General features: G+C 34.0%; 1 protein-coding gene across 1 annotated transcript; it reads left to right on the top strand.

The window, feature by feature from the left end:
• The first annotated feature begins 562 nt into the window (after positions 1-562).
• LOC138696075 (trypsin-1-like) lies at positions 563-14,088 on the top strand. Its single transcript, XM_069820603.1, has 6 exons — positions 563-756; positions 1,989-2,077; positions 2,886-2,912; positions 4,899-4,981; positions 9,625-9,763; positions 13,473-14,088. Exons 1-6 carry the CDS (start codon positions 708-710, stop codon positions 13,866-13,868), a joined length of 783 nt encoding a protein of 260 aa, XP_069676704.1. The 5' UTR covers positions 563-707; the 3' UTR covers positions 13,869-14,088.
• Positions 14,089-14,251: the final 163 nt, after the last annotated feature.

Below are 14,251 nucleotides of genomic sequence, written 5' to 3'. Positions count from 1 at the left end.
ATGAAGAATTTTTGCCAAAAATGGGTAGGTACTGGTACTGATATATACCAGTATTTCATAATGTAAAAAAATGCATGGTAACACTAAAAAAATGAATAACCCAAGGCATTAGGCCTATTCATCTATACGAAAGCACTTTCCAGGGGAAATACCGGTACCGGTACTCTTATTTTACTAAAGCATTTTTGTATTTTTGGTTCAGGGAAAAACTCGTCTTTTACAAAAGCACTTGGCCGTCTGTGAATCTTATGCAAGCTTGTGTTTGATATTCAGTATTTCCTTTGTTATGATTGCAAGTGACAAAGTTAATGAAGATAATGAAGGAAAGTGCCTTCTTTAATGTAAGTTATATTACAAGTGATTTTTGTGCTGTAAAGATAGGTATAGCTACTAGTATACTAGTGATGTGATATTAAGTTGTGATATATTGTTATAGCCATTCGAAATGGATTTCTCTACATTGACATTTAATACATAACAAAATTCTAGGCCTAAATACTTATCAAATTAATTTGTATCTCCATCATAGTTCAGAAGTTGTCTTATTTGAGTATGTGTCTGGCAATAAAAAATTGTTTTCACATTGCATTAAGATAACCTTTCACCTCTACTAGACATCTAAAACTCTCTTGTTAGCTAGCCAGTAAATATCAATGTTACGTAAGTAAAGCACTTCTCATATTAGTAGCCTAATTCTACATTTCAAGATGTGGTTGCTGTACATTGTGGCATTGTCGGTTTTAATTAACACTGAAGGTAAGTGTTAGCAATAAGAAAATTAAGTTTCTATCAATAACTCCCAATACCGGTACTTCTTTTATAACATTTCCATTAATATAAAAGACCTGACAGCTTCATACTCATATGCCATTAGGCAAATGGTTAATAACTAAAAAACCTGATCTAGGAAAACAACAATACTTTAACATTAATATCTGCTTAAATATTTTGAAATTTTAAAGAAGAATCTTGTTTTTATAAGTATTTTATTTTAAAATCATTTTCCCAGCTTTGAAACAAAATGTCTGTAAAAATAAATGAGCATTTGTCAGTGGCGTAGCATGAAATTTTGAGCAGGGGAAGCTAATTCAAGTTGTCTTTCATGCAATATGAGAAAACGTATTACAAAAACATAGTCTTAAAATAAATAGTAGTCAATGTCAAGTCAGCAGTCGAAGATTGGTTGGAACCTCGTAAGTAACACAAATAAGGCATGATCTCAAATGGTACGTAGTAAAATATGATTTCACGGTTTACACATCATATCTCTAACAAATAGACACGTATACGTACAACATTAGCTCACTCCATGTCATAGAGGAATCACAATATTAACGGTCAATAGATACAGTACGTAAGTATGCGTCTGTCTTTTGGTTGTGCCCTTCATTGACAGCAAGGGAGTCGGTCATTTGTTTTTTAGATCACACTTTTGTTCGTAAGTCAGTCTTGATAATAGAACTGTCCTAAAAATTCAAGTAAATTGGTGTCAGGAACTGTTATTTCACTCATTATTTATTATATCAGCCACATTGCACACTAACACTTCAACTGAACACAACTGATGAAAAGGGATAACTCGAAAACTACTTATTTTCAATGTCAAAGCTAGCTTCTTGCTAGCCTTGCGACCAGGATAGTTTAGTTAGAAAGGGATGGAAAATCTGCGGGGTGGGTTACACAGAAGAATGAGTGTAAGAAACCAGTCTGCTTGGAAGCTGGTGTGTGCAGGCTTCTTGTTTACTGCTGCATCACAAATCATCCTGAGCTGCCGCATCACAATATTTAATGCGTAAATATAAATTCTATTAAAATTAATAAATAATTTTGTCCATAGACTGAAGGTTTATTATGAAATTATTATTAACTGGGGAAGCTGAGCTTTTTAGCTCACACTGACGCTACGCCACTGGCATTTGTAGCTGGCATTCGTGTAATTAAAAAAATAATAATCTCTTCCTTAAACAAATTATATTTATTTCTTTCAGCATTAAGACCTAATAAACGACCATCACATTTATCAAATCGTCCAATTGTAGGCGGAGACAATGCCAAAATCAACAATTTTCCGTATCAGGTATGTCTTACACATATGCACGCACACACACACACATATACACACACGCGCGCACACACACAAACACGTTTATGCACACCCACTAACACACAGAAATAAAAAAATACACACAAGGTACACAGACACATAGAGAGAGACGTAAACCCAGCACCTCACACTGAGAGAGACAGGCACATTATAGGATATAAACACAATGAGAGACACATATGTACAGAGAGAGATATAGACACAAAGAGATACAGAGACACATAGAGATACAGATACAAAAAAAACAATAGACACACAGAGAGACACAGAAACACGCAGAACACTGAGAGATACAGGTACATAGAAAAACATAGACACAGAGAGAGACAGAGAAACACACAAAACGAAGAGATAAAGGCACAAAGAGAGAAACAGAAACACATACTGTACTGGTACACAGAGAGATACAGATACATAGAAACAAAACAGAGACACACAGAGAGACAGAGAAACACACAAAACGAAGAGATATAAACACAAAGAGTGAAATAGAAACACACAGACAGATACAGATATATAGAAAGGCACAGAGAGACAGAGAAACACACAATACGAAGAGATAAAAACATAAAGAGAGAAACAGAAACACACAGACACACAGAGAGATACAATACACGGAAATGCCAATTTTTTGCAGTGTCTAAGTTAATAAGCCTATTTAATTGCTAATACCTATTTTTATTGCAACAATCTTAAATAACGGTATTTAATTATTGTATGTATAATTTACACATTTTAGAATTCAGCGTTCACTCATAATGAATTTATGTTTTGTTTTCAGATTTCATTGGGATCTTTTATTAATAAGGTAAGACCCTTAATATATTGTAACTGAGGAATTAGACTTAGTAGTGGGCTACACATTGAAGAGGTCATCACAAAACTCAAATTAATTTCAAAACTCCATAGATAAGCTACTCGTCACAAATAACAAACATCAAATAATACACAAATATGGGGAATGATCAGACTCTTCTACCAAATACTATTATGTTACCGGTACCACCAATTCCACAGACACTAGATAACATCGAGTTGATACAGCTCCATCAAAAAACCGATTAGAACTTTATTTTTTTATGTTTCATATAGACAGAATTTTAAATAGGTACTATGCATTGACAGTTCAAATAAAATATACAGAACTTCTCTACAGAAAAGGAATCAGAATTATACAGAATATTTCGAGTTTCGTTAATTTATAATTTTCTGTCAAAGAGCAGGTCCTAAACTGCAAACCTACATTCTCCAATCTTCTCTCTTTTCTGCCTTCCTCTTCGTCTCTGCATATAATCCATACAGTAAATCTTAATGTTGACTATCATCTGATATAAACTTTTTCTGCATTCACCATTCCTTAGTTCGAGTGTATCTTTCAGTAGGCAGTTTCTTCTTAGCCAATGACCCAAATAATTTATTTTTCTCTTCCTCATCAGTTTCAGCATTAATTCTTTCTTCACCTACTTTTTCTAGCAAGGGTTCATTTTGAATTTAATCTTAGTATATATTTCAGGAACATGTTCTTTGTAAGTTTAACATACCGGTATGTATAACTTAGTACGGTACTGTACTTAATATAACCATGTCAAAACTTGAATAGTTATACAATGCGTCAGGATTATGGTATTTAAACTCTCAATACAAAGCTCCTCACAAACAAATGAACGAAATGATTCAAATTCGCTGACTTCACCACACCTTAAATAAAAACTCTGGGCAATCGCAGCAAAAATAAACTCCAGAAACGAAATATTTTCCATACCTTAATATGAAAATACGTAGTAGCAAGAATGGGAAACAAGCTTGCAAAATATATGTGCATACGAAAGTGTGTCCTCTCTATAGGAGTGTTAGGTTAGCATAAGCTGACCAGATTTAGAATCTCAAAAAACTGGACACTTTTCTGAAGCTTCCCTTTGAAATGATTTAGGCCTAAATTGGTGCTAGATCATAATTCTAGTAAAAATAGTGGAAAAATAACGAATAAAATATGTTATATTAGCACTGTAACATTGACACTTCATTTTATAAATATTTTTACAACAAATAAAACAATATTTTAATCCCGCAGGAAATAAATATTTATATTAACATTTACATATTGTTTAACGTGATTATTACTATGGTACTCAAGCAAGATGAAGAAGGAAATTCCATTTCACATGAGGCATTTGCATTACAAGTTGTATTTTTCAACTGAGTGTACCAGTACATGCATGTTTCAGTATGATATTAAAAACAGACAATTGAATGGAAAACAACAAAATAAGCGAATACAGACGAATAAAATATAATACTAAATACATTTTCATGCTTTCTTCTCTTGTTACCATTTATTTGTTACGAACACTGAAGGTAAAAATGGAGTTCACAATCCACCACTGTGTTATAGCTCATTATGATGAATGAAACCACTTCTTGCCTTCACTGTGTGTCGAGCAAATAGTATTCACACTACGTCATTAATTTGTGACATTTTGCAACCACTGATTTATATTGTCAGGGATAACAGAACATTTCATAAGTGTAATATATGCAACTACGAAGAAAAATTTCCTGAGCATAAGTACTTTCAAGTGCTAAAATCTAAATTATATATATCTTAAAGCAAATTCGCCAAAAATAATTTACACATTATTAATACCGTACATATCCTGCTGAACCAATGAGATGTGCAGCACCTAGCAACACACACACATTATGTGCACACTTGCGCGTGCATACACACATATCCATATCTTTTCATCTTACATTTTAAGTACTGGTAGTATTTAAATAAATTTGCTGCTTTCAGAAAGAACGAAAAACTGACCACTTTTGTGGAGGGTCCATCATCAGTGCTGATTGGGTGTTAACAGCGGCACACTGTGTTCATGGGTAATAGGTGGAAATAGTTAATATTAATCTTATTTAACAATTATTATAAGGAGAGGTTGGTGCAACATAACGGTAATTAACAGAGCTACCAGTACCAATAATTTTATAAGCAAGCAGGTTAAAATTTCAAAGAATTTCATAAAAAATATTTCTCTTCTTATTTTTTGACTCAAATCTTTAACTTTACATTGTCTTATGTAGATATATACACTTACCACTTACCAAGGGAAAATTTTAAACTTGATGTTCATATATTATACATTTCTTAATGAATAATTTAATTTATATTATGGCAATATCAAAATCACTGTTGCAGAGGGGTCACAATATTTCGTACATCAGTGAAAACTCAATTATAAACTACTGATGGCTTATCATTATGTTGCAGCGAGCCTTTCATAGGGTTATCAGACGTCGATATTTAATAGGACATGTCTGTTTATCCTGTCGTCCGTATTTGCTTCTGAAAAGTTGTTAAATGTCCGTATTTTTATGAAAAACTTCTAATCTCCTGAGTCCTGATAGTACATTACACTATACCATACTCCATACATCATTATGATATAAGATGTATGTGCAGAGACCTGAAGTATAATATAATATACTCGCGTTTGTGCCCTAACTGTAACCTGCAGAATTTTTTCAGCATTTTTCTTCATGTCAGTGACTTTTTTTTTAAGTGTAGAATTATTTCGAACTTTAAAAATAAAACAACAAATGTCTGAGAATTCAGGAGGCTAATCATCTGATTTTCAATAAATAAATTTCAAAACATAATTCTGAATCTCATTATATTATGTTCAAGAAATAACTGGAATATAATTTGTGTAGGAGCTAATACCTACAAAATTTAGAAACAATGTTCAAGAAATAACTGGAATATAATTTGTGTAGGAGCTAATACCTACAAAATTTAGAAACAATTTAAGAAGTAGAAATTTATATGTAATCCTTAACTGGATTTTCAGAGATAAAATAACGGTAAGTAATTTCCAAACCGTAGGTTAGACACTTTTGACTTCAGGCTACTCAATTAATCCTTTTAGTGCCAGAGTTGGTAATGGCCACAATTTTAATTTCTTTCATCTGAAAATTACATGTTACGTCAAGAATAATTATAATAATTCTGTGACACTGTAATGAGGTAGAGTGAGTGAGTGAGTGAGTGAGTGAGTGAGTGAGTGAGTGAGTGAGTGAGTGAGTGAGTGATTGAGTCCTAAAATATAATTTAAATGAAGAATCAGGTGAAGTAGCCTACGTTGTTTATTACAATGCATTTATTTCTTTAGTAAGTTTAAATTAGGTACAGAAAATACAAATAATGCTTCGGTATAGAATGCTGTTCAGAACAGTTACATCCTTAATAGAAATAGTATCATTCGTACATGAGTGTATATTTGCACCTGCACTTTTAATTAGAAGTATTACCGGTACTATTATAAATAACGTAATTTTGTATTAATAAATATAAATCCATGGAACAATAAGCCTACTTATCATTTTTCACTGCTTCTTTGCTATATACCTGGCTTACTCTATAGCCCCTAGCTTAAGTCTGACATAGACTGATCGTGAGATCACAATGAAAAGTATAAATAATTCTGCATATAATATCGCAATAATTAATCTCTCCAAAACATACCAGTACAATTCTAGGAACATACTGGACTGCTACTTCATTTATACTTTCATCTCATGCAGGAAATAAAATTAAAAAAAAAATTGAGCCAGTACTGAGTTCACGCCATTTTGTATTTTTGATATGCATCATTCCTGTATAAATTATTATTAATGGATACTGAATATAAAAAATCTGTTCAATAGCTTAGGAGAAATCACTGTACACAGAGAGAGATGAAATGCCCGAAACCATTTCTTTGGTACTGGTACCAGTGATGCTGAAAATGTGCATGTGTTCTACCCTACATGTAATTAATTGCACCGAAAAGTTAAAAACTGAACACAATAGAACAATACGAAATATACAGACATATAAGTCATTCGTTTTATTGTGAAACCAAATGCTTGTGTGCGCTGTAGCATATAGTAAGAACTTAATGGTGGGGGTAAGTGAACTCGCTAGCTGCAAGTACGAGTGTAGGGAGAGAGGGAATCTTCTCAGTCCACTTGCGTCTTCCTCTGACATGCAGAAATGTTTCATGAGTTAACAAATGACCTATACAAAAACAATATAACACATCCTCAACACTCAACTAAATTTCAGAACAAGCACCCTATTTGACACAACATTACCAATCATAAACACACCTCCACCAAAGACATCACCAAGAAGCACAGGACCTGACTAGAAATCTGAAGATGGCAGATATCAAGTCAAAACTAGTCACAAGCTAAGGTATAATACCATAACAGTTTCAATCAACACAGGAAAGTTGTTTATATAGAAAATTCACAAAATTATTAATATTCTTTTTTATTATATTACATACAAACAGAATGTAAAAATGTCAGCTTGAAAACTAGTTACAAATGCAAAAGTGTAAATGTTTTCATATATACAGAATATATATATATATATTTGATATTTGATATTTGATATATTTGGTCACAGCACTTCTTTACATGTAATGGTGTACCTCACATTTCTGTATCCGGTGCCACCATTAACACTTACATTAACACATATTTGCAGTACATGTCTACACAACTTCTACCAATTAAACTATGTACTTTTTTTTTTATTATTATTACTTGTTCAATCTCCCTTTCAGTATTTCTCCTACATTTCGTTTGGTATTCTCTATTTGATCATTAATCGTAATATATCTAAATTTATATATGCCTTTCAAACCCCCTTTTTCCTCTAACTACTATTCACTAAGATTTCAATTTCACTTATTCTCTACAAATTATCATATTGAATTATTTGCCTTACTTGTTCTTTGACCTTTTCTCCTATCTGTCTCTTATATTCATTTACTGTTCCAACGTTCAAATGTCAGTACTAATTTTATGCTGTCACTTGTTCATTTCTTTTAACCCTTTTTCACTTTTCACTCATTCATATTTGCGCTCACTTTCAACTTTCTCACTATTCCACTTACACCTAAACCTTTCACAATACTCTCACTTCCTATAAATCTTATATTTCTCTCTACACATCAGCTTATACACTTTCTCGCTCCCCTATACTTCTCTATCATTTACAATTACAATTACCCTTTACTAGCACTTTTTGATCATCTCCCCACATTTTTTAATCGTATCTAATAACATTGCTGTATCCTCAGCTGTCGCAGGTTCTGACCTTTCTTTACTGCTTGTCTCTGCTTTATTTCTATCTCTGTCTTTCTTTCTATTTCCTTCTTCTTCTTCTTCTTCTTCTTCTTCTTCTTCTTCTTCTATTCCTCTTTTATTCCCCCCCACGCTTTCACTTCCACATCCTAGATTTCCACTCACACTCGCACCCTTAATCTTTTCACTACTTTCTTCCCTATCACTTCCTGGCTCTTGGTTTCTCTTTTTATCCCCACTCGCCTTTTTTCTAACACCTGTGCTTCTTGTTCCGTTATTGTCAGCATTCCTTCTGGAGTGCGCTAACCTTACTGCCATCGTATGGAGACTAGGAATCTGCTCACGCTGCTTGATCACGTTACACTTATCTTCTCGATGTGTCATCACCTCTACACTTCCTCGTACGTCAGCATGTGGGTTTCTGAACTCACTCCTGTTACCATGTGATCTGCGACAATGACTTGTTCCGTCCTTGAAGTTGGGATGATTTTCTCCTGCTCCTTCCCTTCGCTCATGTAGCAAACGTCGACTTTGTCCTCTTTCGTTCTTCTCGTTAGTCCAAATTCTGGATGATCTTCAATCCTCAGGCAGAACTCCAGATCATACCATTTTCCGTTCACTTTCAATTTATCTTTGTACATTTTAGCAAAGTGACCCTTCGCCCTCGCTGCTTTCATATAAGGTAGTAGTCGTTTTCTTCTATTTCTTACTTCAAATGACATATCTGTTTCCACCCTCACTCCTGAACCCCGGAGCCGTCCTAGATTGTTCAGAATAACTTCCCTTACTTTTGTATTCTTGAGGCTCAAGAAGATAGGCCTTTTATTTCCTTTCCCTAATCTGTACGTATGGTCGACATGTTCTTCTCTCAACTCTATATTAAAGATCACTTCACATAAATCTCTCACTTTCTTAAAGGTATCCATCTCTTTTTCCCGGCCCCTTTCTTCAACCCCGAAAATTATTAAGTTATCTTTTCTCAACTTGAGGTCGTATTCACTCATCTTCTTCTTTAATTTGTTATTCTCTTCTATCAACTCTTCTATCTTTTCACAGATGTTATCTACTTTTAGTCTTAAAGCCTGGTTCTTTATATCTACTTCTACTTGATTCAAGCCTGCATTATTATTCCGTTCCTCTCTACTTAATTCACTTACTTTATCATTTCCTGATGTCTCTTTCCGTAACCACTGTTCCATCTTCTCTTACCGTAATCTTCGTTTCTTCCTCAGGCCAATAGCCTTTATACTGTGTAAGCGATTTGTGCACACGCGACTGCTCTCTCCGGCTTTCTGCTGTAAACTGCGATATATATATATATATATATATATATATATATACATTTTATACTATAGTTTTATGCATAATTAACTGTAAATTTATTACAGATCTGATGCAGAGGAATTAGCAGTACGAGTTGGCACGGATGTGATAGATGATGGGGGCTATGTCCATGAAGTAACAGAGGTTATAGCTCATGAAAACTATGATCCAGAGACAACAAATTATGATATCGCTCTACTTCGGGTACGAACAGTCTTACAATGGAACATCACGCAATGTTAAGAAAACTTCCAAACAATTTATACTCCATTCGGAAGAGCAGCCAGAAAAATGGTGAAATCTCTAATATTACATCCTGCGATGCACATATGAACGAGCATCCTCCAGGTCAAACATAATAGACTCCCATTGGATGGCTGTGACCCTCACTCCCGCCTCTTGAACTCTCTCTATCTCGTTCATATGTGAATAGCAGGATATAATATTAGAGATTTCACTATTTTTCAGAATGCTCTTTCGAATGGTGTATAAATTGTTTGGAAGTTTTCTTAACATTGAGTGTTGTTCTCTTGTTAGAAATAAGTCGTGAATGAATGACTGAATGATTATAAAAATGTGAATTCTTCTTTCCTTGAATTAAAAAAAAATCCTATTAGAACAAGTCAAAATACAGGATTTTTCAGAAGTGAGAAGTAATTTTAATTAGGTACCGGTACTTACAGATTCTATGATTTTTATTTGTCTTGAAAATCAGGACACTGCACTCGTATCTTTACAAAAAGAAGTGCATATCCAGTTATTATAGCAGTTACAATTTAATTTAACAGCTGTTAGTGTTTAATGTCAATTTAATCCTGCTGAATGATATTTTATCAGTACCGGTATCTGTTACACAAAATAATTTTATTGTGCTAATTCTGTAAATTCTTATTGCACTTATATTGTATTTTATTTAACGTTTCAAAATGTATTAAGTCCCCCAGTGGACGAAATTAAATTTGTTACTTTCTACTTCTTTATCTTTCATGCTGTGAAGTCTGATGGTTCCAAGTCATCATATTTGTAAACTGTGAAACCAGTACTTAAAAATGGTTTTGTGTAGTGTTTTGAAAATTTCTCCGATTTACGAGTAATCCAATTTTTCGTCGTTCGTGTAAAAAAATTGTAAGTTGCACATAATACGTTTTGAAACGATGCTCCTCATATGTTATCACCTAATTCCTTTGCATATGTAACTGAATCAGTTTCTTCAAATTTTGCCACAAGCTCTTAGAAGAATTAAAACTGCACAGGCTAATTCTTAAATCATTATGTAGAAATTGTTAAAACTCCTTTTAAATAGGGTTAATTTAAAATTAAAAATAAACTCGTACATAGACTATAGCAGCATCAGCCGCCAAATGGCTAGAGCATCGATTTTCCATGCTGGTAACTCGGATCGAATCCTGGAAGGTCCAAGTGGAATTTGTTGTGGACAAAAATGATTTTTGATGGTATGTTTTCGCAGAATAGTACCATTTCCTCTACACACATTTCATCATTGCTCCATTAATTATCATCATGTTGTGTTATGTAGTTTTTCTCCCACTGTGCACTGAGGGCAATGCCTATAGCAGCAAAAAAGAACTTAATACAACTTTGATTCGTCACTCCCAGGTGGGGACACTTGGCGAAATGAGGCAAAGTGAATGGATAAAATGCTATAATATATGAGTGCATACTTTAAAAAAAAAAAAACTAAAAGAAAAATTAATTTGTTCTGTAAAGACACAGCGTAAGTTATGCAACTTTTTCCTATGAAAATTAAGTTAAGCACATTAAAAGCAATCTTACTTGTTTCGTAACTATTAATAATAATTAATTAGTTTCCTAGGTTCTTTAACTTTGAAACTAGTACGGTAATGAAATAGTTTAATCTCAGCAAAGCATGACATATCCATCAAGAACGTATGCATATGATTGATGATTATGATGATAATGGTGATAATTATGGTGACGATGATGATGATGATGATGATGATGATGATGATGATGATGATGATGATGATGATGATGATGATGATGTCTAAGGAGAAGTGTTCGTGTTATCATAAAAAATATTCTCTCGCTTATTTACTCCATCCAGTTTCTCCCTCCCCACCAATTTCATTCCCCACCCTCTGAAATCATCCGTGTTCAATAAGAAGGTACCAGTATAAGCTTGTTGTTATCATTCCTCTCGGCTCTTGAAGTCCTTTTTATTTTTGCATTATAAGTTGCAATGTTACACTTCTGTATTTTACTAAAATTTATGTTATTTCTTAATGTAGTCCCTTTATAATATCAGAACAAAGAATTCGAACCAGGAGATTTGAACAAATTAATATCAAAAAAATTTTCACTTTCATATGAACGAGTTTGAGCGAACTTGGACGCTATTTCGGCCATCTCCAGTAACTGCTTTAAGAAAACTGGGTAGTTAGAGGGCTTGTAAATTACAGTATAATAGTTTAAATCTTAGTATTTTTAACACTACTAGAGAGAATTAAATGAAACTTTACCACAACATAAAGCAGTTTAAGAATCATTTAATGCATGTACTTACTTACTTACTTACTGGCTTTTAAGGAACCCGGAGGTTCATTGCCGCCCTCACATAAGCCCGCCATTGGTCCCTATTCTGAGTAAGATTAATCCAGTCTCTACCATCATATCCCACCTCCCTCAAATCCATTTTAATATTATCTTCCCACCTACGTCTCGGCCTCCCCAAAGGTCTTTTTCCCTCTGGTCTCCCAACTAACACTCTATATGCATTTCTGGAATCGCCCATACGTGCTACATGTCCTGCCCATCTCAAACGTCTGGATTTTATGTTCCTAATTATGTCAGGTGAATAATACAATGCGTGCAGCTCTGCGTTGTGTAACTTTCTCCATTCTCCTGTAACTTCATCCCTCTTGGCTCCAAATATTTTCCTAAGAACCTTATTCTCAAACACCCTTAATCTCTGTTCCTCTCTCAAAGTGAGAGTCCAAGTTTCACAACCATACAGAACAACCGGTAATATAACTGTTTTATAAATTCTAACTTTCAGATTTTTTGACAGAAGACTAGATGACAAAAGCTTCTCAACGGAATAATAACACGCATTTTACTTCCAACCCTATCGCTTTACTTGCTTCAACTAGAATTTCCGCGTTTTCCCTAATCGTTTGTGGATTTTCTCCTAACATATTCACGTCATCCGCATAGACAAGAAGCTGATGTAACCCGTTCAATTCCAAACCCTCTGTGTTATCCTGAACTAGTAGTAGTAAGCAATATTTTTTTTCTTTTTTTCATAGATTAATTTGTGGAATATATATATATATATATATATATATATATATATATATATATATATATTTTCAGGAGCTGAATTCAGATGTGTGTATATACACATATACATATACAAATAGACTTATATTGCACATGTTTAGGTTTAGGTGCACTTTTCTCAGGAACTACTTGACATACACACAATCAAATGGCATAGGGATATTTTGTAATACATATAACCTATCTGTTCCATTTAATTATCTTTAGTAGAGTCGACCTGGTTGGCGAGTTGGTATGGCGCTGGCCTTCTATGCCCAAGGTTGCGGGTTCGATCCCGGGCCAGGTCGATGGCATTTAAGTGTGCTTAAATGCGACAGGCTCATGTCAGTAGATTTACTGGCATGTAAAAGAACTCCTGCGGGACAAAATTCCGGCACATCCGGCGACGCTGATATAACCTCTGCAGTTGCGAGCGTCGTTAAATAAAACATAACATTTTTTTCTTTAGTAGTACCGGTACTAGAAATACAATGGTTTCAAACATTCTAATTTATGAGCAATCTAAGCAGCTCTTTAGCTATCCAATGTCCTTAAAGTCTACATTTGTAATCAATGGTAAGAAGAAAACTTATGGTTTTGTCTTTTCCTACAGATTGCCAAACCATTTGAAATCGGACCCAAAGTACAGCCCATTCCTCTCAACAACTATCCAATTCGAAAAGGCGCAATAGTTGTAGTATCTGGATGGGGAACTACAACCGAGGGTGGTGATGTAGCTGTCAATCTGCAAAAGGTGGAGGTACCCATAGTTCCTCAATGGGAGTGCAAGTTGTTGTATGGAGAGGACAAAGTAACGGATTACATGTTCTGTGGTGGTCGAGCTGGAAAGGATTCATGTCAAGGAGATTCTGGTGGTCCAGTTGTAGCAAATGGCATCCAGATTGGTGTTGTTTCTTGGGGAATAGGGTGTGCTCGTGCAGGCTATCCTGGCATCTACACCAACATTTACAATCTGCGTAAATGGATTCATGAGAAGAGTGGAGTTTAGTCTGTTTTGAGAATTTAAAATGTTATGATATCTTTTTATGTAATGTAAATGTTTCAAAACAAAGTCTTGTTTAATCTATTATGACTGTTTGGACAAGCAACAAACAATATTGGCTGTTTATGTCGATTTCAAAAGTGTTTATGATTCTGTACTTCGACTCAAACCATTGAAAAAATGTCTAATATTGGAATACATAATAAAATCCTAAACTGGTTCTACAGTTTTTTTAATCAAAGATTTTGTGCAACAAAAATTCAATAAATACCTATCAAAATACAGACAAATTCACAAAGACCTCCCACAAGATTCAATATCTAGTCCTACACTTTTTAATATTTTCAACAATGATTTACCATCTGAATTAAACAAAACAAAAAATGTTA

This window comes from Periplaneta americana, chromosome 1, assembly GCF_040183065.1.
Source record: "Periplaneta americana isolate PAMFEO1 chromosome 1, P.americana_PAMFEO1_priV1, whole genome shotgun sequence".
NCBI classification, from domain to species: Eukaryota; Metazoa; Arthropoda; class Insecta; order Blattodea; family Blattidae; genus Periplaneta; species Periplaneta americana.
The sequence above is the reverse complement of the archived record's forward strand: the minus strand, read 5'-3'. Positions and strand labels throughout refer to the sequence as shown.

Excerpts from the sequence above, each read along its gene's own strand:
- LOC138696075 (XM_069820603.1), top strand. The coding sequence starts at position 708 with ATGTGGTTGCTGTACATTGTGGCATTGTCGGTTTTAATTAACACTGAA. Across the intron at positions 757-1,988 it reads GGTTTTAATTAACACTGAAG|CATTAAGACCTAATAAACGA; the intron begins GTAAGTGTTAGC and ends TATTTCTTTCAG. Across the intron at positions 4,982-9,624 it reads GCGGCACACTGTGTTCATGG|ATCTGATGCAGAGGAATTAG; the intron begins GTAATAGGTGGA and ends AATTTATTACAG.